This window comes from Oncorhynchus masou, chromosome 9 (assembly GCF_036934945.1).
Source record: "Oncorhynchus masou masou isolate Uvic2021 chromosome 9, UVic_Omas_1.1, whole genome shotgun sequence".
Taxonomy (NCBI): Eukaryota; Metazoa; Chordata; class Actinopteri; order Salmoniformes; family Salmonidae; genus Oncorhynchus; species Oncorhynchus masou.
In genome coordinates this window covers 91,879,931-91,907,628 of record NC_088220.1, presented here as the reverse complement: position 1 = coordinate 91,907,628, position 27,698 = coordinate 91,879,931, and the positions used below count along the sequence as shown (strand labels likewise).

General features: G+C 45.4%; 1 protein-coding gene across 1 annotated transcript in view; it reads left to right on the top strand.

Moving 5' to 3' along the window:
* The first annotated feature begins 3,723 nt into the window (after positions 1-3,723).
* LOC135546750 (contactin-5-like) overlaps positions 3,724-27,698 on the top strand; it is a 436,013-nt gene continuing 412,038 nt past the window's right edge. Inside the window, exon 1 of the mRNA XM_064975401.1 lies at positions 3,724-3,806. Coding sequence (XP_064831473.1) covers positions 3,752-3,806 — 55 coding nt within the window. The 5' untranslated portion in view covers positions 3,724-3,751. The remainder of the gene's footprint in view (positions 3,807-27,698) is intronic.

The following is a 27,698-nucleotide window of genomic DNA, read 5'->3' as shown; positions in this document are numbered from 1 at the left end:
ACTAAACTCTCCGTGAAGTGAAAAAGGTATGGACCGTAGGTGCGAGTAAGGATGGCAACAGACAGAATGTGGTACCGTTTACAAGGACTTTATTCCTTTACACGGTAATATGGGGAAAAGGGGCTGGACGGAACCAAAGCAAAGAAAGTAAATCTCAAAGCCCCCTCCCCCTCTCCTATCTTACCTGCCTAACCAATACTTACCTAATTTAGCACCACCTGGTGCCCTAACCAAAATACAGGGGGTGGTCCGCCCAGGTCTTACCTATTGTGCCTAGACAGTGAATATGCTACAGGTATATGTATGCCCGCGGGCCTCTTGCCTAAGCACTCCCTAGGTGCCTTCCCCTTCCCCCCTGGGAACAAATGAAACAGGAGAACAAATAATTTCTCAAACAAACTAAGAAACAAAGGACATCAAATAAGCTCTATCTGAGCAACAAACTCACTGAACATACCAACTGCTACCAACAACTAACATAGTAAATTATCCACAGCCATCAGCCTCCTCTCTCAGCAATGATTCTCTATCACATTCAATCTCTCTGCAATGACCTCCCAGCAATAAACCTCCTGAACAGAACACTGGCTTTTATATAGCTTCAGAATGAATGTGTAACTGGAGACAGCTATGTCTTGACGAGGGGGCGGGGTCAGCTCTCCAATTAGCCATGGAGTCGACCAATCAGCTGCTTGAGGGATTTCAGGAAGCCATTTCCTGAAATAAACACATGCAAATACACAAACTACAACACAAACTGGGGAACGTAACAATGATGTCACCATGGTTTAAGGTTAAGATTAAGGTCAATAAGTTGTAGGATATGATTGAAAACAGACAGTGAGAGATGATGTCTCCATGACTGAATACCCTGTATATCAGTTGATCTGACTGCAGTTTACTTCTTCTGATCTCCACACAGCAGACAACCTGAAGGTGATTTCTGCATCCCAAATGGTACCCTATTCTGTTTATAGTGCACTACTTTTGACTAGAACCCATAGGGAATAGGGTACACTTTCTGATGCACCCTTGGTCTTTTTCAATTAAGCTAGTTCTGTGTCTAGACAAACAAAAACATACTCACCCCAAAAATACATCTCATCACAGCCCAATCTGTAAATTAACACTGTATCTTTGACATGTCAGCACTAGTTGGTCAGTAAGTCAGTAAATGGATTCTGAAGCAGTAAGAACCTTTAGGTCTGCTGCAAGTCTTTTTTATGATCCATAGTGCAGGAGGGGTTATTTCTTTTATTTGAATTATTTCACCTTTATTTAAACTAGGCATGTTAAATACCTGCTTCCTGCTATTTAACCAGGCAAGTCAGTTAAGAACACATTCTAATTTACAATGACTGCCTACTGGGGAACAGTGGGTTAATTGCCTTGTTCAGGGACAGAACAACATATTTTTACCTTGTCAGCTCGGGGATTCGATCTAGCAACCTTTCAGTTACCTGCTTCTAACCACTAGGTTACCTGTCTCTAACCACTAGGTTACCTGTCTCTAACCACTAGGTTACCTGCCTCTAACCACTAGGTTACCTGTCTCTAACCACTAGGCTACCTGCCTCTAACCACTAGGCTACCTGCCTCTAACCACTAGGCTACCTGCCTCTAACCACTAGGTTACCTGCCTCTAACCACTAGGCTACCCGCCTCTAACCACTAGGCTACCCGCCTCTAACCACTAGGTTACCTGTCTCTAACCACTAGGTTACCTGTCTCTAACCACTAGGTTACCTGTCTCTAACCACTAGGTTACCTGTCTCTAACCACTAGGTTACCTGTCTCTAACCACTAGGTTACCTGCCTCTAACCACTAGGCTACCTGCCTCTAACCACTAGGCTACCTGCCTCTAACCACTAGGCTACCTGCCTCTAACCACTAGGCTACCTGCCTCTAACCACTAGGTTACCTGTCTCTAACCACTAGGTTACCCGTCTCTAACCACTAGGCTACCCGCCTCTAACCACTAGGCTACCCGCCTCTAACCACTAGGCTACCCGCCTCTAACCACTAGGCTACCCGCCTCTAACCACTAGGCTACCCGCCTCTAACCACTAGGCTACCCGCCTCTAACCACTAGGCTACCCGCCTCTAACCACTAGGCTACCCGCCTCTAACCACTAGGCTACCCGCCTCTAACCACTAGGCTACCCGCCTCTAACCACTAGTCTACCCGCCTCTAACCACTAGGCTACCCGCCTCTAACCACTAGGTTACCTGTCTCTAACCACTAGGTTACCTGCCTCTAACCACTAGGCTACCTGCCTCTAACCACTAGGCTACCTGCCTCTAACCACTAGGCTACCTGCCTCTAACCACTAGGCTACCTGCCTCTAACCACTAGGCTACCTGCCTCTAACCACTAGGTTACCTGTCTCTAACCACTAGGTTACCTGTCTCTAACCACTAGGTTACCTGTCTCTAACCACTAGGTTACCTGTCTCTAACCACTAGGTTACCTGCCTCTAACCACTAGGCTACCTGCCTCTAACCACTAGGCTACCTGCCTCTAACCACTAGGCTACCTGCCTCTAACCACTAGGCTACCTGCCTCTAACCACTAGGCTACCTGCCTCTAACCACTAGGCTACCTGCCTCTAACCACTAGGTTACCTGTCTCTAACCACTAGGTTACCTGTCTCTAACCACTAGGTTACCTGTCTCTAACCACTAGGTTACCTGTCTCTAACCACTAGGTTACCTGTCTCTAACCACTAGGTTACCTGCCTCTAACCACTAGGCTACCTGCCTCTAACCACTAGGCTACCTGCCTCTAACCACTAGGCTACCTGCCTCTAACCACTAGGCTACCTGCCTCTAACCACTAGGCTACCTGCCTCTAACCACTAGGCTACCTGCCTCTAACCACTAGGCTACCTGCCTCTAACCACTAGGTTACCTGCCTCTAACCACTAGGCTACCCGCCTCTAACCACTAGGCTACCCGCCTCTAACCACTAGGCTACCCGCCTCTAACCACTAGGCTACCCGCCTCTAACCACTAGGCTACCCGCCTCTAACCACTAGGCTACCCGCCTCTAACCACTAGGCTACCCTCCTCTAACCACTAGGCTACCCTCCTCTAACCACTAGGTTACCTGCCGCCCTACTATAAAGCATTGTGTTGTGATCCAAAATGCAGGAGGGCTAACCATCAATGATCTATAGTGATGCAAGTCTTAGTTATGATCCATAGAGCAGGAGGGTTGATCCATAGAGCAGGAGGGTTGATCCATAGAGCAGGAGGGTTGATCCATAGGGCAGGAGGGTTGATCCATAGAGCAGGAGGGTTGATCCATAGGGCAGGAGGGTTGATCCATAGAGCAGGAGGGTTGATCAAAGTCTTTGTTGTGAGGAGAGGAAGGAGAGAGATAGGGATGGAAAGACAAAGATAGAGGATGGAGAGAGAGGGAAGGAAAGACAGAGATAGAGGATGAAGAGAGGGATGGAAAGACAGAGAGAGGATGGAGAGAGAGAGAGAGGGATGGAAAGACAAATAGAGGATAGAGAGAGAGAGAGGGATGCTGCAAGGTTTTTTTTCTTGTAGGGAAATTCAACCAATATGAGCTTGTCCATTGAGAGATGATGTTGAGAGATGTTGTTGTTGTCGTCCTAGACTTAGCTTTAAACCTGCTGACCACAACTAGTTGAATGTTGATGTGTTTGTTTCCCAGGTACAGCTTTAATGAGGAGTCAGACCTAACAACACTGCTGAAGGGGGGGACCCACATGAACAAGTATGGGGTCGCCATGGAAACCTCTTCTCCTGCTGTCCGTCATCAGTGGTCTTTCAGGTAATATAGTAGGGTTGTATTGGGGGTTTGGGTTGTATATATATTTAATATTTAACCTTTATTTAACTAGGCAAGTTAGTTGTTAGGTTCTAATTCTCAGAGTAAAAAGTCTACGGACATTATGAAAGCTTAACCAAGTTTAATTCTTCACAGAATGTCAATACAGCTGCATTAGAAAAAAACATTTTCACACAAGCACTTATATTTAACTCTTCCTCATAGGCTGAGTCTCCTCCTACCATCTGTACAAACATCGTTCTTTACTGCTAGGCAGGACACTAGTGATACGGTCCATAAACTTTTATTTCTCCCTTAAGGTGACCTGACCTCAACCCCCCCATCACTAATCCATGGCTCTCTCCGCTTATCAATGCCTGCCACATGTAATCACTTCCCTGTACTCAACACATTCCAATCTTAATTGCACACACTATATACAGTGGGGCAAAAAAGTATTAAGTTCTCCCACTTAAAAATATGAGTGAGGCCTGTAATTTTCATCATAGGTACACTTCAACTATGACAGACAAAATGAGAAAAAAAATCCAGAAAATTACATTGTAGGATTTTTTATGAATTTATTTGCAAATTATGGTGGAAAATAAGTATTTGGTCACCTACGAACAAGCAAGATTTCTGGCTCTCACAGACCTGTAACTTCTTCTTTAAGAGGCTCCTCTGTCCTCCACTCGTTACCTGTATTAATGGCACCTGTTTGAACTTATCAGTATAAAAGACACCTGTCCATAACCTCAAACAGTCACACTCCAAACTCCACTATGGCCAAGACCAAAGACACCAGAAACAAAATTGTAGCCCTGCACCAGGCTGGGAAGACTGAATCTGCAATAGGTAAGCAGCTTGGTTTGAAGAAATCAACTGTGGAAGCAATTATTAGGAAGTAGAAGACATACAAGACCAATGATAATCTCCCTCGATCTGGGGCTCCACGCAAGATCTCACCCCGTGGGGTCAAAATGATCACAAGAACAGTGAGCAAAAATCCCAGAACCACACGGGGGGACCTAGTGAATGACCTGCAGAGAGCTGGGACCAAAGTAACAAAGCCTACCATCAGTAACACACTACGCCGCCAGGGACTCAAATCCTCCAGTGCCAGACGTGTCCCCCTGCTTAAGCCAGTACATGTCCAGGCCCGTATGAAGTTTGCTAGACAGCGTTTGGATGATCCAGAAGAAGATTGGGAGAATGTCACATGGTCAGATGAAACCAAAATATATAACGTTTTGGTAAAAACTCAACTCGTCGTGTTTGGAGAACAAAGAATGCTGAGTTGCATCATTGTCATCAGCAACCGCTGAATAGCATAGCGCCTCAGTCAAATGATATTATTAAACATTTTCATATTTATGAAATCACAAGTGCAATATGGTGGGGTTGTATGGGGGTTGTGGGTTTGTATGGGGTGGTGGGGTTGTATGGGGTGGTGGGGCTGTATGGGGTGGTGGGGTTGTGTGGGGTTGTATTGGGGTGGTGGGGCTGTATGGGGTGGTGGGATTGTGTGGGGTTGTATTGGGGTGATGGGGTTGTATGGGGTTGTATGGGGTGGTGGGGTTGTAGGGGGTTGTGGGGTTGTGGGGTTGTATGGGGTTGTGGGGTGGTACTCATGGTCTCATGGTGACAGACTGGTGAATCTCCATTTGACATGTAAAATGAAAGTGTACATTGATCCAGGAGAGATTGCACTGCTGACTGAATCTACAACACCTGCAGATATGCCAAAGCTGTGTGTGTTCCAGGTCTATTAGTGAATAACAGGATCCTCCGGAGACATGAGACGGATGTTCAATGAATACTGTAGCAGCTTTCTGCTGAACACTTCGCCGATTAATTAATCAAAACAGAACTATTGTTTGTCAATATTTAATTTGGTGATGCTTGCTACTGGTGATACATGCTACTGTAGAGAACCATGCTGGTGATACCTGCTACTGTTGAGAATCATGCTGCTGATGCCTACTACTGGTGATACCTGCTACTGTAGAGAACCATGCTGGTGATACCTGCTACTGTAGAGAACCATGGTGGTGATACCTGCTACTGGTGATACCTGCTACTGTAGAGAACCATGCTGGTGATGCCTGCTACTGTAGAGAATCATGCTGGTGATACCTTCTACTGTAGAGAACCATGCTGGTGATACCTGCTACTGCAGAGAACCATGCTGGTGATACCTACTACTGTAGAGAACCATGCTGGTGATACCTGCCTCTGTAGAGAACCATGCTGGTGATAACCATTCTGGTGATACCTGCTACAGGCGATACCTGCTACTGTAGAGAACCATGCTGGTGATACCTGCTACTGGTGATACATGCTACTGTAGAGAACCATGCTAGTGATACCTGCTACTGTAGAGAACCATGCTGTTCTCTCTTGATGACAGCTTTGCACACTCTTGGCATTCTCTCAACCAGCTTCATGAGTTAGTCACCTGGAATCCATTTAAATTAACAGGTGTTCCTTGTTTAAAAGGTAATTTGTGGAATTTCCATTCAGTTGCGTTGTGACAAGGTAAGGGTGGTATACAGAAGATAGGCCTATATGGTAAAAGACCAAGTCCATATTATGGCAAGAACAGCTCAAATAAGCAAAGAGAAATGACAGTCCATCATTACTTTAAGACATGAAGGTCAGTCAATACTCCAAAATGAACTTTGAAGGTTTCTTCAAGTGCAGTCGCAAAAACCAACTATGTAGGTGCCTGAGGGAACAACAGGACCGGCTACCACTGTAGCATCACATTCATAGGACTGAATATTCAATAATAAAAAAATTGCTTTGGAAGCAACTACTTTTGTCACTCTTGAAGAGGGGAGGGTCTCAGCTTTCTGTAGGAATAATTTATTTCTCAACTCATAATATTGAGCTAATAGCACACTGTTTTACAATCAAGATATCTGATAAGGCTTTGAAATACGGCACACGCAAAATGTGCATCGGCCAACCCGAGTGCATATAGGCCTCAAATATACTGTTACATGCAAGCAGTAGGTATTGTATTTAGAGTTAGCAATCTAGCTAATATGTTTTGTGTTTCCACTTCCTCAGGTGGTGAATTAGCCCTAAATTAATTAACACGTGATATTAGTGAACATAAAGATCTATACAAATGCATTTCTATTGAACAAAAAGAAAAAAGAAAATACTGGAGCCCTATTTTGACCATAAAATATAACAACAATAGCATGACTGTCTACCCACAATGCACGACAATCACGGGACGAGGCTGCACATATATTTGAATCATGCATTCCTGCTTGGCCGTGTTAGAATATAACAGATTGATGAAATAATGTATTTCTTGAAAACATCTCAGTATTCTATTTACTCTTATTATTAATTAAGCACTGGGAATGACTTGATATTGAATTAATAAGATGATTACAAATGTATTCTTTTGTGTGACCTTGCAATTCTTTGGGGTGTGACAAAATCATGGTCTGGTGCCTCCAACTGAGGTTACTGGCACCGATGCCACATGTCAGGAAAAGGTCGTCTGGAGCCCTGGTTTGGGGGAATGCACTTCTGATATATGTTAAAGGACTGAAGTAGCTCAGTAAAATGATAACGATTCAAATGTAGGAGGTAGAACCCCTTGTAAAACCCTCCTTGTTTTACAAGGGGTTCCTTCCACGCAGTCAGTCAGGAAAGCTAAGGCCAGCTACTTCAGGCAGAAATTTGCATCCTGTAGCTCTAACTCCAAAAACTTCTGGGACACTGAAGTCCATGGAGAACAAGAGCACCTCCTCCCAGCTGCCCACTGTACTGAGGCTAGGTAACACGGTCACCACCGATAAACCCATGATTATTGAAAACTTCAACAAGCATTTCTCAATGGCTGGCAATGCCTTCCGCCTGGCTACTCCAACCTCGGCCAACAGCTCCGCCCCCCCCCGCAGCTACTCGCCCAAGCCTCTCCAGGTTCTCCTTTACCCAAATCCAGATAGCAGATGTTCTGAAAGAGTTGCAAAACCTGGACCCGTACAAATCAGCTGGGCTTGACAATCTGGACCCTCTATTTCTGAAACTATCCGCCGCCATTGTCGCAACCCCTATCACCAGCCTGTTCAACCTCTCTTTCATATCGTCTGAGATCCCCAAGGATTGGAAAGCTGCCGCAGTCATCCCCCTCTTCAAAGGGGGAGACACCCTGGACCCAAACTGTTACAGACCTATATCCATCCTGCCCTGCCATACCTTAAGGGGAACATTTCGACATTTTCTGTATGGTTAGTGAGAAAGTCCATATTGCAAATGTACCGTCCCTTACTAGACGTCCTCCCTTACTAGACGAAAACATTTTTAAAATTCGGGGACGGCGTCGGGCCGAGCGGCAGGGCCAGACCTACCGGGAAGTCATCAAATGAACTTTGTCGGACATTCGGTTTTCGTTTTATAAAATAATCAAATTTTGGTCATTTTTCCGCTATCCCGGAAAATCCCACAAGAGGGCATAAGCAATCATACTGCAATTTGACAAAACATCACGAATCACGACGGGCCTTATCTCAAAAACTGAAAATATTTCGAAGCCGAAACTTGGTGAGCATAGGTTTGGCATAATGGGCAGTTGGCCCCGAACTAGAATGGCGTCTAGGCCTCAACGGTTTTTGAGTTATGGCCATTTTTCTGGGATTAAAGGTCCAAAATGAAAATAGAGAAATTATTTTTTCACTTCACGTCAAAGTCAAGGAGCCTCCGGTGTCAATAACAAAAAAATCAGCCAATTTATCTATCGTCATTTAAGAGAAATCGTACAATGACAGATTTGTGATGTTCAAATATAGGTGTTTTTTTCAACAGTTACAGATCCAGTTGCAGGGTGTTCATACGAATATTTTTAAAGTGTGCTGCGGAGCTCTGCGAGATTTCTGTGATTTTCTATGATTTTCTGAAATAACACACACTCACTAAACCCTCCGTAAATAACTCAGTTCTTAACGTAAAGACTTAAAACTCAGGATTCTGTAAAGGCATACCCCAATGAGGATATGAGCTTATTTATAGCTTCCTGTGCCAACAGGAAGTGCCTTAAATGATGTCATAGTGGCTGTATCCAAGGGTTAAAAAGGTCAGATCTTTTCAAAACTTCATATGTGATTAGGCAACCCTCCTGAACTGTAAAATCAGTCATTTCTCCCAACAGATGTTACAAAAACGCTTTCACACACACACACACACACACAGCAAGGTTGGAGTGACAAAGCGCGGTGTTTAAAGACACAGAGAGCAAGAAATGGCATAAACATAATCCCAAGGCCGTGCCGAGTTCAACGAGATATCCCGATTGACCGTAGCTCACTCGGTCTGAGCGCAGCGACCATGAGAAATGTAGGCCCAAAATGAAGCCTGCACCACAACGTCATTTGATTTTGGGTGACAGAGGCGGAACCGTTAGGTTTAGAAGGACAATTCAAACACAGGACTGCTCCTAAGGTCCTCCCGATCTGTGCAAGCCTAACCTTGACTGTGTGGCATTAAACCTTGACATGTTTACATAAAAACAGTTTGCATTGACTTCTCTCCCCATAGGAATACATTGCCTGCTCCTCTAAATTCAACCTGAGGCCTATGTGGGTTATGAATGCCTTATGAACCTGTCTTTGATGACAGTCCATCAGGACACTATGAGGTCTACCTGTGTCGATTCTAGGCTTCCTGGACCAACCGGAAGTGCTTAAAATCACCCTAAAAGTGTATATCCATACCCTGCCTGCAATTTGATGGACATAGTGCATTGAACCCTGTGTAAATCAGTCAATTCTTAACGTAAAGACTTAAAACTCAGGATTCTGTAAAAGCATACCCCAATGAGGATATGTGTTGACTTATAGCTTCCTGTGCCAACCGGAAGTGCCATAATTGGTGTCTCATGGGCTGTTTCGAGGGGTTAAAAAAATCAGATCTTTCCAAAACTTCATATATGTGATTAGGCAACCCCCATGAACTGTAAATCAGTCATTTTTCCCATAAAATTTCAAAGGAAAACTAAATCACATACACACACAGCTTGGAGGTAGGGACCCATTGGAGTGCGTAGAGACAAACACTCCCTGCATTAGTTAACCTTGTTGGAACCTTTAAAGAACCGTCAGACCTAGAGTTCCGAAACTTTAGAATCCTGTTCTAGACCTCAGGTCAATTGTCCGTGGTGAGTTACGGCGCTGTAGAAGGTTCTCGGACCGAGAAACAGCCTCGAACATTTGCAATGACTTAAATTCATTTTGACCATTACGAAAATGGCGACATTTAGAAATGTCCCAGAGTCACAAGACTAGGTGCATTGTGACCGTCTCGGCCCATAGAGACAGAACCCAACGTTTCTGTCCGATAGCTCATTCAAGGACCCCGTAGCAAGTAATTGAAAAAAGTGGATTTTCAGCACCAATTAGGGTTTTACTCGGACACCAAATGACCTATCGAGCCGAAACTTGGGATTCGGGGTCGCCTCAGCTAGGCCTACACATAACACAAGAAATGGACCCGCAGCTAGAACGTAACTACGTGTTTTATGTTTTTTTATGGTTTGAACCGAAGGCGTTGTGAATTTTGGGCCAGCTCTGAAGTATTACATTTACATTTACATTTAAGTCATTTAGCAGACGCTCTTATCCAGAGCGACTTACAAATTGGTGAATTCACCTTCTGACATCCAGTGGAACAGCCACTTTACAATAGTGCATCTAAATCATTAAGGGGGGGGTGAGAAGGATTACTTATCCTATCCTAGGTATTCCTTGAAGAGGTGGGGTAGCTTCCGGGTATGCTGGAAAAGGACCCGAGCTAAGGGAATTGGGTTGGCTTTATAGTTCTCTCACGTCACCCCGCTCCTCCGCTCTCTCCACTGGCTTCCAGTTGAAGCTCGCATCCGCTACAAGACCATGGTGCTTGCCTACGGAGCTGTGAGGGGAACGGCACCGCAGTACCTCCAGGCTCTGATCAGGCCCTACACCCAAGCAAGGGCACTGCGTTCATCCACCTCTGGCCTGCTCGCCTCCCTACCATTGAGGAAGTACAGTTCCCGCTCAGCCCAGTCAAAACTGTTCGCTGCTCTGGCCCCCCAATGGTGGAACAAACTCCCTCACGACGCCAGGACAGCGGAGTCAATCACCACCTTCCGGAGACACCTGAAACCCCACCTCTTCAAGGAATACCTAGGATAGGATAAGTAATCCTTCTCACCACCCCCCTTAATGATTTAGATGCACTATTGTAAAGTGGCTGTTCCACTGGATGTCAGAAGGTGAATTCACCAATTTGTAAGTCGCTCTGGATAAGAGCGTCTGCTAAATGACTTAAATGTAAATGTAAATAGTGCCTGTCCCAAATGGCTCATTAACGCATATGGGCATATTGAAAGATATTGTCAGTAGTGATGTAATGTTGTAAATGTTATGTTGGGATATTGTTTAAAACAGTGTTGCAATGTATATCCTTTAGTATGTTTAGTTCATGGAAAATGTAGGTTTGTATTGTTAATTGATTAATTAATTAGGGTTAATTGTTCTGAGGTGAGGGTCTAGCCCTACAAAAGGAGCCTCTCTTTCAGTCATGGAGAGGCAGTTTGGATTGAGCTGTGGATGGGGCAGCATTGTTTTTAAGCTGTCCCATAAGGTAGACGTTGATGGCAGTACTGTTGTTTTTTGTTCCGGAATCACTTGTAAATAAACACCTTTGCACAGAAGAACTTTTGCGGTTCCGCCATCTTTTTATTTTGATAGAGGTTAGGTTATCCAGTTTAGCCTTCTGGCCTACTCTACGTGACACAGTGACTTTGCAAAAGTGAGAAAACATTTGCAATATGTTTTAACAGTGAGGTACCATCACCAAAAGTGACATTCTGAAATCAACCCAAACGAGCGATGGAGAGGTACCAGAATCACTGCCCAGCCATCCCGAGTACATCGGGCCAGTCAACTTGGCATTCCTGCACGATTTTTATGGCATGACAAATTTGTGATGGTGAATGCCCAGTTAACCATATTGCAAATGCACAGTGACTTTGCAAAAGTGAGACAACATAAACAAATGGACATGATGAAATCAACACCACGAGTGATGGAAAGGAACAACAATCACTGCCCGGCCATCCCGAGTTCATCAGGCCAGTCAATTTTTCATTTCTGCAGGATTTTTGAGCATGTCAAATTTCTTATGACATTTGGCCCCCACAAAACATTTGCCACTTTTTAAGGGTGTGTGAAGTTTTTTATAAAATTTAGCTATTTTTGACTTTTGATTTCCTATGAAATCATATTCCAAATGGAGAAAACATATGCCTAATGCACAAGTAAAAACAAACAAGAAATTATGATAATAAAATATGACTAAAGTATGTTATTACCTGTTCCAGGATCTTCACTGTCAGCTCGTTTCTCGGGTCCTTATTTAATTGAAAAGAAAATAGGTGAAACTGACTATGTGCTTCAAACTCCTGATAGACAACGCCAATCTCGTGTGTGTCACATTAACATGTTGAAAGCTTACCACACCCGACCCATCACACAGTTAGAGAGTTCAAAAACAGAGGAAGGTACTGCTGTCTCCTCTGCTACTACTGCTATGATAGTGGACTGTCATATTGATCATGTTGATGGCTTGGAGTTGCGCAATACTCAGCAGCAGTGTGTTAGATTGCCCAACTCAGAAATGCTGCTGTCTATCCAATCCGGTCTGGTTCATTTAACGGATGGACAGGCCAATGATATTATGAGGCTACTACACAGTTTTCCATGTATCTTTAATGACGTTCCTACTCGCACAAATGTGTTGGAACATGACATTAATGTTGGAAATGCTATACCTATCAAGCAACACCCATATCGTATCAACGCTTCCAAGAGGAAGATAATGAGGGATGAGGTGAGATATTTGTTGGAGAATGACCTGGCTAAGCCAAGTTCAAGCCCTTGGAGTTCTCCTTGCATTTTGGTTCCTAAACCTGATGGTACGTCCAGGTTATGTACGGATTATCGAAAGGTAAATTCTGTCACAATGCCAGATTCGTTCCCGTTACCCCGACTGGACGACTGTATCGACACTATTGGTGCTGCTAAGTACGTAACTAAGTTAGACCTCTTAAAAGGTTTCTGGCAGGTTCCGTTAACTTCACCTGCTTCTGAGATTTCCTGCCTTTGTGACCCCAGACAACTTCCTACAGTACTCAGTCATGGCTTTTGGGATGCGAAATGCACCAGCCACCTTCCAATGACTGGTTAACTCCGTATTAGCTGGCGTTCCTAATTGTAGTGCATACCTTGATGACCTAGTGATTTATTCGTCTGAGTGGTCAGATCATGTTGACTCGCTAAGGGTAGTATGTGAACAGTTGGCAGCTGCTTCTCTAACCGTGAACTTGGCAAAGTGTGAGTTTGGGAAGGCTACTGTTACCTATCTCGGTAAAGAGGTTGGCCATGGACAGGTGCGCCCTGTTGATGCCAAGGTCTTGGCTATAACTGCATTCCCTGCACCTACCACCAGACGAGAGCTACGCCGTTTTTTAGGGATGGTTGGCTACTACCGTAGCTTCTGTAAAAATTTCTCTGCGGTAGTTGCTCCATTGACCGATTTGCTTAGTCCGGCTAGATCATTTGTGTACTACATAAGAGTGGAAAGCACTCTTATGTAGTACACCTGTACTTGCTGCTCCAGATTTTGAACAACCGTTCAAACTTGAGGTAGATGCTAGTGCCAGAGGTGCTGGTGCTGTTCTACTGCAGCAGGACTAGAGTGGAGTGGATCATCCCGTTTGTTATTTTTCACGTAAATTTAATAAATGTCAAACAAACTATGCGACAATAGAACAAGAAGCTCTTGCTTTGTTGTTGGCTCTGCAATACTTTGAAGTATATATTGGTTCCAGTGCCCTACCCGTGATTGTATATACTGACCATAACCCCTTAGTTTTTCTCCACCACATTTACATTTTACATTTAAGTCATTTAGCAGACGCTCTTATCCAGAGCGACTTACAAATTGGTGAATTCACCTTCTGACATCCAATGGAACAGCCACTTTACAATAGTGCATCTAAATCATTAGGGGGTGGTGAGAAGGATTACTTATCCTATCCTAGGTATTCCTTGAAGAGGTGGGGTTTCAGGTGTCTCCGGAAGGTGGTGATTGACTCCGCTGTCCTGGCGTCGTGAGGGAGTTTGTTCCACCATTGGGGGCCAGAGCAGCGAACAGTTTTGACTGGGCTGAGCGGGAACTGTACTTCCTCAATGGTAGGGAGGCGAGCAGGCCAGAGGTGGATGAACGCAGTGTCCTTGTTTGGGTGTAGGGCCTGATCAGAGCCTGGAGGTACTGCGGTGCCGTTCCCCTCACAGCTCCGTAGGCAAGCACCATGGTCTTGTAGCGGATGCGAGCTTCAACTGGAAGCCAGTGGAGAGAGCGGAGGAGCGGGGTGACGTGAGAGAACTTGGGAAGGTTGAACACCAGACGGGCTGCGGCGTTCTGGATGAGTTGTAGGGGTTTAATGGCACAGGCAGGGAGCCCAGCCAACAGCGAGTTGCAGTAGTCCAGACGGGAGATGACAAGTGCCTGGATTAGGACCTGCGCCGCTTCCTGTGTGAGGCAGGGTCGTACTCTGCGGATGTTGTAGAGCATGAACCTACAGGAACGGGCCACCGCCATGATGTTGGTTGAGAACGACAGGGTGTTGTCCAGGATCACGCCAAGGTTCTTAGCGCTCTGGGAGGAGGACACAATGGAGTTGTCAACCGTGATGGCGAGATCATGGAAAGGGCAGTCCTTCCCCGGGAGGAAGAGCAGCTCCGTCTTGCCGAGGTTCAGCTTGAGGTGGTGATCCGTCATCCACACTGATATGTCTGCCAGACAGGATGATTTCACAATAATAATTTGCATGAGTTATGTTACGGTTCTCATTACCATCCCCCCTAGACTGTCGGGCCAAAAGGGATGTGTAACAACTAGAGACAGTATGATGTGTGGTCAATGACTAGAGGACAGTATGATGTGGGGTCAATGACCAGAGACAGTATGATGTGGGGTCAATGACCAGAGACAGTATGATGTGGGGTCAATGACCAGAGACAGTATGATGTGGGGTCAATGATCAGAGACTAGAGACAGCATGATGTGGAGTCAATGACTAGAGCCAGTATGATGTGGGGTCAATGACCAGAGACTAGAGACAGTATGATGTGTGGTGAATGACCAGAGACTAGAGACAGGAAGATGTGGGGTCAATGACCAGAGACAGGATGATTTGGGGTCAATGACCAGATACTAGAGACAGGATGATGTGTGGTCAATGACTAGAGACAGGATGATGTGGGGTAAATGACTAGAGACAGTATGATGTGGGTGTTAATGACCAGAGACTAAAGACAGTATGATGTGTGGTCAATGACCAGAGACTAGAGACAGGATGATGTAGGGTCAATGACTAGAGACAGTATGATGTGTGGTCAATGACCAGAGACAATATGATGTAGGGTCAATGACCAGAGACAGTATGATGTGGGGTCAATGATCAGAGACAGTATGATGTGGGGTCAATGACTAGAGACAGTATGATGTGGGGTCAATGATCAGAGACAGTATGATGTGGGGTCAATGACTAGAGACAGCATGGTGTGGGGTCAATGACCAGAGAAGAGAGACAGTATGATTTGGGGTCAATGACCAGAGACAGTATGATGTGGGGTCAATGACCAGAGACTAGAGACAGTATGATATGTGGTCAATGACCATAGACTAGAGACAGGATGATGTGGGGTAAATGACTAGAGACAGGATGATTTGGGGTCAATGACCAGAGACTAGAGACAGAACGATTTGGGGTCAAATCCCAGAGACAGTATGATGTGGGGTCAATGACTAGAGACAGGATGATGTGGGGTCAATGACCAGAGACTACAGACAGGATGATGTGGGTTCAATGACCAGAGACAGTATGATGTGGGGTCAATGACCAGAGACAGGATGATGTGGGGTCAATGACCAGAGACAGTATGATGTGTGGTCAATGACTAGAGACATTATGATGTGGGGTCAATGACCAGAGACAGTATGATGTGGGGTAGATGACCAGAGACTAGAGACAGGATGATTTGGGGTCAATGACCAGAGACTGGAGACATGAGGATGTGAGGTCAATGACCAGAGACAGGAAGATGTGGGGTCAATGACCAGAGACAGGATGATTTGGGGTCAATGACAAGAGACTGGAGACAGGATGATGTGGTGTCAATGACGAGAGACAGCATGATGTGGGGTCAATGACTAGAGACAGGATGATTTGGGGTCAATGACCAGAGACTAGTGACAGGATGATGTATGGTCAATGACTAGAGACCATATGATATAGGGTCAATGACTAGAGACAGTATGATGTGGGTGTCAATGACCAGAGACAAAAAACAGTATGATGCGGGGTCAATAACCAGAGACTAGAGACAGGATGATGTGGGGTCAATGACTAGATACAGTATGATGTGTGGTCAATGACCAGAGACAATATGATGTGGGGTCAATGACTAGAGACAGTATGATGTGGGGTCAATGACCAGAGACTAGAGACAGTATGATGTGTGGTCAATGACCAGAGACTAGAGACAGGATGATTTTGGGTCAATGACCAGAGACAGTATGATGTGGGGTCAATGACTAGAGACAGGATGATTTGGGGTCAATGACCAGAGACTAGAGACAGGATGATTTGGGGTCAATTCCCAGAGACTAGAGACAGGATTATTTGGGGTCAATGACCAGAGACATTATGATGTGGGGTCAATGAATAGAGACAGTATGATGTGGGGTCAATGACTAGAGACAGTATGATGTGGGGTCAATGACCAGAGACTAGTGGCAGGATGATGTATGGTCAATGACTAGAGACAGGATGATGTGGGGTCAATGACTAGAGACAGTATGATGTGGGGTCAATGACCAGAGACTAGTGGCAGGATGATGTATGGTCAATGACTAGAGACAGGATGATGTGGGGTCAATGACTAGAGACAGTATGATGTGGGGTCAATGACCAGAGACTAGAGACAGGATGATGTGTGGTCAATGACTAGAGGACAGTATGATGTGGGGTCAATGACCAGAGACAGTATGATGTGGGTTCAATGACCACAGACAGGATGCTGTGGGGTTAATGACTTGAGACAGCATGATGTGTGGTCAATGACTAGAGACATTATGATGTGGGGTCAATGACCAGAGACAGTATGATGTGTGGTCAATGACCAGAGACTAGAGACAGTATGATGTGGGGTAGATGACCAGAGACTAGAGACAGGATGATTTGGGGTCAATGACCAGAGACTGGAGACATGAGGATGTGAGGTCAATTACTAGAGACAGGAAGATGTGGGGTCAATGACCAGAGACAGGATTATGTGGGGTCAATGACGAGAGACTAGAGACAGGATGATTTGGGGTCAATGACCAGAGACTGGAGACAGGATTATGTGGGGTCAATGACTAGAGACTAAAAACAGTATGATGCGGGGTCAATAACCAGAGACTAGAGACAGGATGATGTGGGGTCAATGCCCAGAGACAGTATGATGTGGGGTCAATGACCAGAGACAGTATGATGTGGGGTCAATGACCAGAGACAGTATGATGTGGGGTCAATGACCAGAGACTAGAGACAGGATGATTTTGGGTCAATGACCAGAGACAGTATGATGTGGGGTCAATGACTAGATACAGGATGATTTGGGGTCAATGACCAGAGACTAGAGACAGGATGATTTGGGGTCAATGACCAGAGACTAGAGACAGTATGATGTGGAGTCAATGACTAGAGACAGTATGATGTGGGGTCAATGACTAGAGACAGTATGATGTGGGGTCAATGACTAGAGACTAGTGACAGGATGATGTATGGTCAATGACTAGAGACAGTATGATATGTGGTCAATGACTAGAGGACAGTATGATGTGGGGTCAATGACCAGAGACAGTATGATGTGGGGTCAATGACCAGAGACAGTATGATGTGGGGTAAATGACCAGAGACTAGAGACAGGATGATGTGGGGTCAATGACTTGAGACAGTATGATGTGGGGTCAATGACCAGAGACAGTATGATGTGGGGTCAATGACCAGAGACTAGAGACAGTATTATGTGGGTCAATGACAAGAGACTAGAGACAGTATGATGTGGGGTCAATGACAAGAGACAGTATGATGTGGGGTCAATGACCAGAGACTAGAGACAGTATGATGTGGGGACAATGACCAGAGACTGGAGAAAGGATGATGTGGTGTCAATGACGAGAGACAGCATGATGTGTGGTCAATGACTAGAGACAGGATGATTTGGGGTCAATGACCAGAGACTAGTGTCAGGATGATGTATGGTCAATGACTAGAGACAGTATGATATGGGGTCAATGACTAGAGACAGTATGATGCGGGGTCAATAACCAGAGACTGGAGACATGAGGATGTGAGGTCAATGACTAGAGACAGGAAGATGTGGGGTCAATGACCAGAGACTAGACAGGATGATTTGGGGTCAATGACGAGAGACTATAGACAGGATGATGTGTGGTCAATGACTAGAGACAGGAATGTGGGGTCAATTACTAGAGACAGTATGATGTGGGGTCATTGACCAGAGACTAGAGACAGTATGATGTGGGTCAATGACTAGAGACAGTATGATGTGGGGTAGATGACCAGAGACTAGAGACAGGATGATTTGGGGTCAATGACCAGAGACTGGAGACATGAGGATGTGAGGTCAATGACTAGAGACAGGAAGATGTGGGGTCAATGACCAGAGGCAGTATTATGTGAGGTCAATGACGAGAGACTAGAGACAGGATGATTTGGGGTCAATGACCAGATACTAGAGACAGTATGATGTGAGGTCAATGACTAGAGACAGGAAGATATGGGGTCAATGACCAGAGACTAGAGACAGGATGATTTGGGGTCAATGACGAGAGACTATAGACAGGATGATATGTGGTCAATGACTAGAGACAGGAATGTGGGGTCAATGACTAGAGACAGTATGATGTGGGGTCAATGACCAGAGACTGGAGAAAGGATTATGTGGTGTCAATGACGAGAGACAGCATGATGTGTGGTCAATGACTAGAGACAGGATGATTTGGGGTCAATGACCAGAGACTAGTGACAGGATGATGTATTGTCAATGACTAGAGACAGTATGATATGGGGTCAATGACTAGAGACAGTATGATGTGGGCGTCAATGACCAGAGACTAAAAACAGTATGATGCGGGGTCAATAACGAGACTGGAGACATGAGGATGTGAGGTCAATGACTAGAGACAGGATGATTTGGGGTCAATGACGAGAGACTATAGACAGGATGATGTGTGGTCAATGACTAGAGACAGGAATGTGGGGTCAATTACTAGAGACAGTATGATGTGTGGTCGATGACCAGAGACTAGAGACAGTATGATGTGGCGTCAATGACCAGAGACTAGAGACAGTATGATGTGGGTCAATGACTAGAGACAGGAAGATGTGGGGTCAATGACCAGAGGCAGTATTATGTGGGGTCAATGACGAGAGACTAGAGACAGGATGATTTGGGGTCAATGACCAGATACTAGAGATAGTATGATGTGAGGTCAATGACTAGAGAGGAAGATGTGGGGTCAATGACCAGAGACTAGAGACAGGATGATTTGGGGTCAATGACGAGAGACTATAGACAGGATGATGTGTGGTCAATGACTAGAGACAGGAATGTGGGGTCAATGACTAGAGACAGTATGATGTGTGGTCAATGACTAGAGGACAGTATGATGTGGGGTCAATGACCAGAGACAGTATGATGTGGGGTCAATGACCAGAGACGGTATGATGTGGGGTAAATGACCAGAGACTAGAGACAGTATGATGTGGGGTCAATGACCAGAGACTAGAGACAGGATGATTTGGGGTCAATGACCAGAGACTGGAGACATGAGGATGTGAGGTCAATGACTAGAGACAGGAAGATGTGGGGTCAATGAACAGAGACAGTATTATGTGGGGTCAATGACGAGAGACTAGAGACAGGATGATTTGGGGTCAATGACCAGATACTAGAGACAGTATGATGTGAGGTCAATGACTAGAGACAGGAAGATGTGGGGTCAATGACCAGAGACAGGATTATGTGGGGTCAATGACGAGAGACTAGAGACAGGATGATGTTTGGTCAATGACTAGAGACAGGATGATGTGGGGTAAATGACTAGAGACAGTATGATGTGTGGTCAATGACCAGAGACTAGAGACAGTATGATGTGGGGTAAATGACTAGAGACAGTATGATGTGGGGTCAATTACTAGAGACAGTATGATGTGGGCGTCAATGACCAGAGACTAAAAACAGTATGATGCGGGGTCAATAACCAGAGACTGGAGACATGAGGATGTGAGGTCAATGACTAGAGACAGGAAGATGTGGGGGCAATGACCAGAGACTATAGACAGGATGATGTGTGGTCAATGACTAGAGACAGGAATGTGGGGTCAATTACTAGAGACAGTATGATGTGTGGTCAATGACCAGAGACTAGACACAGTATGATGTGGGGTCAATGACCAGAGACTAGAGACAGTATGATGTGGGTCAATGACTAGAGACAGTATGTTGTGTGGTCAATGACCAGAGACTAGAGACAGTATGATGTGGGGTAAATGACCAGAGACAGTATGATGTGGTGTCAATTACTAGAGACAGGATGACGTGGGGTCAATGACTGGAGACAGTATGATGTGTGGTCAATGACCAGAGACTAGAGACAGGATGATGTGGGGTAAATTACTAGAGACAGTATGATGTGGGTGTTAATGACCAGAGACTAAAGACAGGATTATGTGGGGTCAATGACTAGAGACAGTATGATGTGGGCGTCAATGACCAGAGACTAAAAACAGTATGATGCGGGGTCAATAACCAGAGACTGGAGACATGAGGATGTGAGGTCAATGACTAGAGACAGGAAGATGTGGGGGCAATGACCAGAGACTGGAGACATGAGGATGTGAGGTCAATGACCAGAGACAGGAAGATGTGGGGTCAATGACCAGAGACAGGATGATTTGGGGTCAATGACAAGAGACTGGAGACAGGATGATGTGGTGTCAATGACGAGAGACAGCATGATGTGGGGTCAATGACTAGAGACAGGATGATTTGGGGTCAATGACCAGAGACTAGTGACAGGATGATGCATGGTCAATGACTAGAGACCATATGATATAGGGTCAATGACTAGAGACAGTATGATGTGGGCGTCAATGACCAGAGACAAAAAACAGTATGATGCGGGGTCAATAACCAGAGACTAGAGACAGGATGATGTGGGGTCAATGACTAGATACAGTATGATGTGTGGTCAATGACCAGAGACAATATGATGTGGGGTCAATGACTAGAGACAGTATGATGTGGGGTCAATGACCAGAGACTAGAGACAGTATGATGTGGGGTCAATGACCAGAGACTAGAGACAGGATGATTTTGGGTCAATGACCAGAGACAGTATGATGTGGGGTCAATGACTAGAGACAGGATGATTTGGGGTCAATTCCCAGAGACTAGAGACAGGATGATTTGGGGTCAATTCCCAGAGACTAGAGACAGGATTATTTGGGGTCAATGACCAGAGACATTATGATGTGGGGTCAATGAATAGAGACAGTATGATGTGGGGTCAATGACTAGAGACAGTATGATGTGGGGTCAATGACCAGAGACAGTATGATGTATGGTCAATGACTAGAGACAGGATGATGTGGGGTCAATGACTAGAGACAGTATGATGTGGGGTCAATGACCAGAGACTAGTGGCAGGATGATGTATGGTCAATGACTAGAGACAGGATGATGTGGGGTCAATGACTAGAGACAGTATGATGTGGGGTCAATGACCAGAGACTAGAGACAGGATGATGTGTGGTCAATGACTAGAGGACAGTATGATGTGGGGTCAATGACCAGAGACAGTATGATGTGGGTTCAATGACCAGAGACAGGATGCTGTGGGGTCAATGACTTGAGACAGCATGATGTGTGGTCAATGACTAGAGACATTATGATGTGGGGTCAATGACCAGAGACAGTATGATGTGTGGTCAATGACCAGAGACTAGAGACAGTATGATGTGGGGTAGATGACCAGAGACTAGAGACAGGATGATTTGGGGTCAATGACCAGAGACTGGAGACATGAGGATGTGAGGTCAATTACTAGAGACAGGATTATGTGGGGTCAATGACGAGAGACTAGAGACAGGATGATTTGGGGTCAATGACCAGAGACTGGAGACAGGATTATGTGGGGTCAATGACTAGAGTAAGGATGATTTGGGGTCAATGACCAGAGACTAAAAACAGTATGATGCGGGGTCAATAACCAGAGACTAGAGACAGGATGATGTGGGGTCAATGCCCAGAGACAGTATGATGTGGGGTCAATGACCAGAGACAGTATGATGTGGGGTCAATGACCAGAGACAGTATGATGTGGGGTCAATGACCAGAGACTAGAGACAGGATGATTTTGGGTCAATGACCAGAGACAGTATGATGTGGGGTCAATGACTAGATACAGGATGATTTGGGGTCAATGACCAGAGACTAGAGACAGGATGATTTGGGGTCAATGACCAGAGACTAGAGACAGTATGATGTGGAGTCAATGACTAGAGACCGTATGATGTGGGGTCAATGACTAGAGACAGTATGATGTGGGGTCAATGACTAGAGACTAGTGACAGGATGATGTATGGTCAATGACTAGAGACAGTATGATATGTGGTCAATGACTAGAGGACAGTATGATGTGGGGTCAATGACCAGAGACAGTATGATGTGGGGTCAATGACCAGAGACAGTATGATGTGGGGTAAATGACCAGAGACTAGAGACAGGATGATGTGGGGTCAATGACTTGAGACAGTATGATGTGGGGTCAATGACCAGAGACAGTATGATGTGGGGTCAATGACCAGAGACTAGAGACAGTATTATGTGGGTCAATGACAAGAGACTAGAGACAGTATGATGTGGGGTCAATGACAAGAGACAGTATGATGTGGGGTCAATGACTAGAGACAGTATGATGTGGGGTCAATGACCAGAGACTGGAGAAAGGATGATGTGGTGTCAATGACGAGAGACAGCATGATGTGTGGTCAATGACTAGAGACAGGATGATTTGGGGTCAATGACCAGAGACTAGTGTCAGGATGATGTATGGTCAATGACTAGAGACAGTATGATATGGGGTCAATGACTAGAGACAGTATGATGCGGGGTCAATAACCAGAGACTGGAGACATGAGGATGTGAGGTCAATGACTAGAGACAGGAAGATGTGGGGTCAATGACCAGAGACTAGAGACAGGATGATTTGGGGTCAATGACGAGAGACTATAGACAGGATGATGTGTGGTCAATGACTAGAGACAGGAATGTGGGGTCAATTACTAGAGACAGTATGATGTGGGGTCATTGACCAGAGACTAGAGACAGTATGATGTGGGTCAATGACTAGAGACAGTATGATGTGGGGTAGATGACCAGAGACTAGAGACAGGATGATTTGGGGTCAATGACCAGAGACTGGAGACATGAGGATGTGAGGTCAATGACTAGAGACAGGAAGATGTGGGGTCAATGACCAGAGGCAGTATTATGTGAGGTCAATGACGAGAGACTAGAGACAGGATGATTTGGGGTCAATGACCAGATACTAGAGACAGTATGATGTGAGGTCAATGACTAGAGACAGGAAGATATGGGGTCAATGACCAGAGACTAGAGACAGGATGATTTGGGGTCAATGACGAGAGACTATAGACAGGATGATATGTGGTCAATGACTAGAGACAGGAATGTGGGGTCAATGACTAGAGACAGTATGATGTGGGGTCAATGACCAGAGACTGGAGAAAGGATTATGTGGTGTCAATGACGAGAGACAGCATGATGTGTGGTCAATGACTAGAGACAGGATGATTTGGGGTCAATGACCAGAGACTAGTGACAGGATGATGTATTGTCAATGACTAGAGACAGTATGATATGGGGTCAATGACTAGAGACAGTATGATGTGGGCGTCAATGACCAGAGACTAAAAACAGTATGATGCGGGGTCAATAACGAGACTGGAGACATGAGGATGTGAGGTCAATGACTAGAGACAGGATGATTTGGGGTCAATGACGAGAGACTATAGACAGGATGATGTGTGGTCAATGACTAGAGACAGGAATGTGGGGTCAATTACTAGAGACAGTATGATGTGTGGTCGATGACCAGAGACTAGAGACAGTATGATGTGGCGTCAATGACCAGAGACTAGAGACAGTATGATGTGGGTCAATGACTAGAGACAGGAAGATGTGGGGTCAATGACCAGAGGCAGTATTATGTGGGGTCAATGACGAGAGACTAGAGACAGGATGATTTGGGGTCAATGACCAGATACTAGAGATAGTATGATGTGAGGTCAATGACTAGAGAGGAAGATGTGGGGTCAATGACCAGAGACTAGAGACAGGATGATTTGGGGTCAATGACGAGAGACTATAGACAGGATGATGTGTGGTCAATGACTAGAGACAGGAATGTGGGGTCAATGACTAGAGACAGTATGATGTGTGGTCAATGACTAGAGGACAGTATGATGTGGGGTCAATGACCAGAGACAGTATGATGTGGGGTCAATGACCAGAGTGTCGGTATGATGTGGGGTAAATGACCAGAGACTAGAGACAGTATGATGTGGGGTCAATGACCAGAGACTAGAGACAGGATGATTTGGGGTCAATGACCAGAGACTGGAGACATGAGGATGTGAGGTCAATGACTAGAGACAGGAAGATGTGGGGTCAATGAACAGAGACAGTATTATGTGGGGTCAATGACGAGAGACTAGAGACAGGATGATTTGGGGTCAATGACCAGATACTAGAGACAGTATGATGTGAGGTCAATGACTAGAGACAGGAAGATGTGGGGTCAATGACCAGAGACAGGATGATGTGGGGTCAATGACGAGAGACTAGAGACAGGATGATTTGGGGTCAATGACCAGAGACTAGAAACAGGATGATGTTTGGTCAATGACTAGAGACAGGATGATGTGGGGTAAATGACTAGAGACAGTATGATGTGTGGTCAATGACCAGAGACTAGAGACAGTATGATGTGGGGTAAATGACTAGAGACAGTATGATGTGGGGTCAATTACTAGAGACAGTATGATGTGGGCGTCAATGACCAGAGACTTAAAACAGTATGATGCGGGGTCAATAACCAGAGACTGGAGACATGAGGATGTGAGGTCAATGACTAGAGACAGGAAGATGTGGGGGCAATGACCAGAGACTATAGACAGGATGATGTGTGGTCAATGACTAGAGACAGGAATGTGGGGTCAATTACTAGAGACAGTATGATGTGTGGTCAATGACCAGAGACTAGACACAGTATGATGTGGGGTCAATGACCAGAGACTAGAGACAGTATGATGTGGGTCAATGACTAGAGACAGTATGTTGTGTGGTCAATGACCAGAGACTAGAGACAGTACGATGTGGGGTAAATGACCAGAGACAGTATGATGTGGTGTCAATTACTAGAGACAGGATGACGTGGGGTCAATGACTGGAGACAGTATGATGTGTGGTCAATGACCAGAGACTAGAGACAGGATGATGTGGGGTAAATTACTAGAGACAGTATGATGTGGGTGTTAATGACCAGAGACTAAAGACAGTATGATGTGGGGTCAATGACAAGAGACTAGAGACAGGATTATGTGGGGTCAATGACTAGAGACAGTATGATGTGGGCGTCAATGACCAGAGACTAAAAACAGTATGATGCGGGGTCAATAACCAGAGACTGGAGACAGGAAGATGTGGGGGCAATGACCAGAGACTATAGACAGGATGATGTGTGGTCAATGACTAGAGACAGGAATGTGGGGTCAATTACTAGAGACAGTATGATGTGGGGTCAATGACTAGATACAGGATGATTTGGGGTCAATGACCAGAGACTAGAGACAGGATGATTTGGGGTCAATGACCAGAGACTAGAGACAGTATGATGTGGGGTCAATGACCAGAGACAGTATGATGTGGGGTCAATGACCAGAGACAGTATGATGTGGGGTAAATGACCAGAGACTAGAGACATGAGGATGTGAGGTCAATGACTAGAGACCGGAAGATGTGGGGGCAATGACCAGAGACTATAGACAGGATGATGTGTGGTCAATGACTAGAGACAGGAATGTGGGGTCAATTACTAGAGACAGTATGATGTGTGGTCAATGACCAGAGACTAGACACAGTATGATGTGGGGTCAATGAACAGAGACTAGAGACAGTATGATGTGGTGTCAATGACCAGAGACAGTATGATGTGGGATCAATGACCAGAGACAGTATGATGTGGGGTCAATGACCAGAGACAGTATGATGTGGGGTCAATGACCAGAGACAGTATGATGTGGGGTCAATGACCAGAGACTAGAGACAGGATGATTTTGGGTCAATGACCAGAGACAGTATGATGTGGGGTCAATGACTAGATACAGGATGATTTGGGGTCAATGACCAGAGACTAGACACAGTATGATGTGGGGTCAATGACCAGAGACTAGAGACAGTATGATGTGGTGTCAATGACCAGAGACAGTATGATGTGGGGTCAATGACCAGAGACAGTATGATGTGGGGTCAATGACCAGAGACAGTATGATGTGGGGTCAATGACCAGAGACAGTATGATGTGGGGTCAATGACCAGAGACTAGAGACAGGATGATTTTGGGTCAATGACCAGAGACAGTATGATGTGGGGTCAATGACTAGATACAGGATGATTTGGGGTCAATGACCAGAGACTAGAGACAGGATGATTTGGGGTCAATGACCAGAGACTAGAGACAGTATGATGTGGAGTCAATGACTAGAGACAGTATGATGTGGGGTCAATGACTAGAGACAGTATGATGTGGGGTCAATGACTAGAGACTAGTGACAGGATGATGTATGGTCAATGACTAGAGACAGTATGATATGTGGTCAATGACTAGAGGACAGTATGATGTGGGGTCAATGACCAGAGACAGTATGATGTGGGGTCAATGACCAGAGACAGTATGATGTGGGGTAAATGACCAGAGACTAGAGACAGGATGATGTGGGGTCAATGACTTGAGACAGTATGATGTGGGGTCAATGACCAGAGACAGTATGATGTGGGGTCAATGACCAGAGACTAGAGACAGTATTATGTGGGTCAATGACAAGAGACTAGAGACAGTATGATGTGGGGTCAATGACAAGAGACAGTATGATGTGGGGTCAATGACCAGAGACTAGAGACAGTATGATGTGGGGACAATGACCAGAGACTAGAGACAGTATTATGTGGGTCAATGACAAGAGACTAGAGACAGTATGATGTGGTGTCAATGACGAGAGACAGCATGATGTGTGGTCAATGACTAGAGACAGGATGATTTGGGGTCAATGACCAGAGACTAGTGTCAGGATGATGTATGGTCAATGACTAGAGACTGTATGATGCGGGGTCAATAACCAGAGACTGGAGACATGAGGATGTGAGGTCAATGACTAGAGACAGGAAGATGTGGGGTCAATGACCAGAGACTAGAGACAGGATGATTTGGGGTCAATGACGAGAGACTATAGACAGGATGATGTGTGGTCAATGACTAGAGACAGGAATGTGGGGTCAATGACTAGAGACAGTATGATGTGGGGTCATTGACCAGAGACTAGAGACAGTATGATGTGGGTCAATGACTAGAGACAGTATGATGTGGGGTAGATGACCAGAGACTAGAGACAGGATG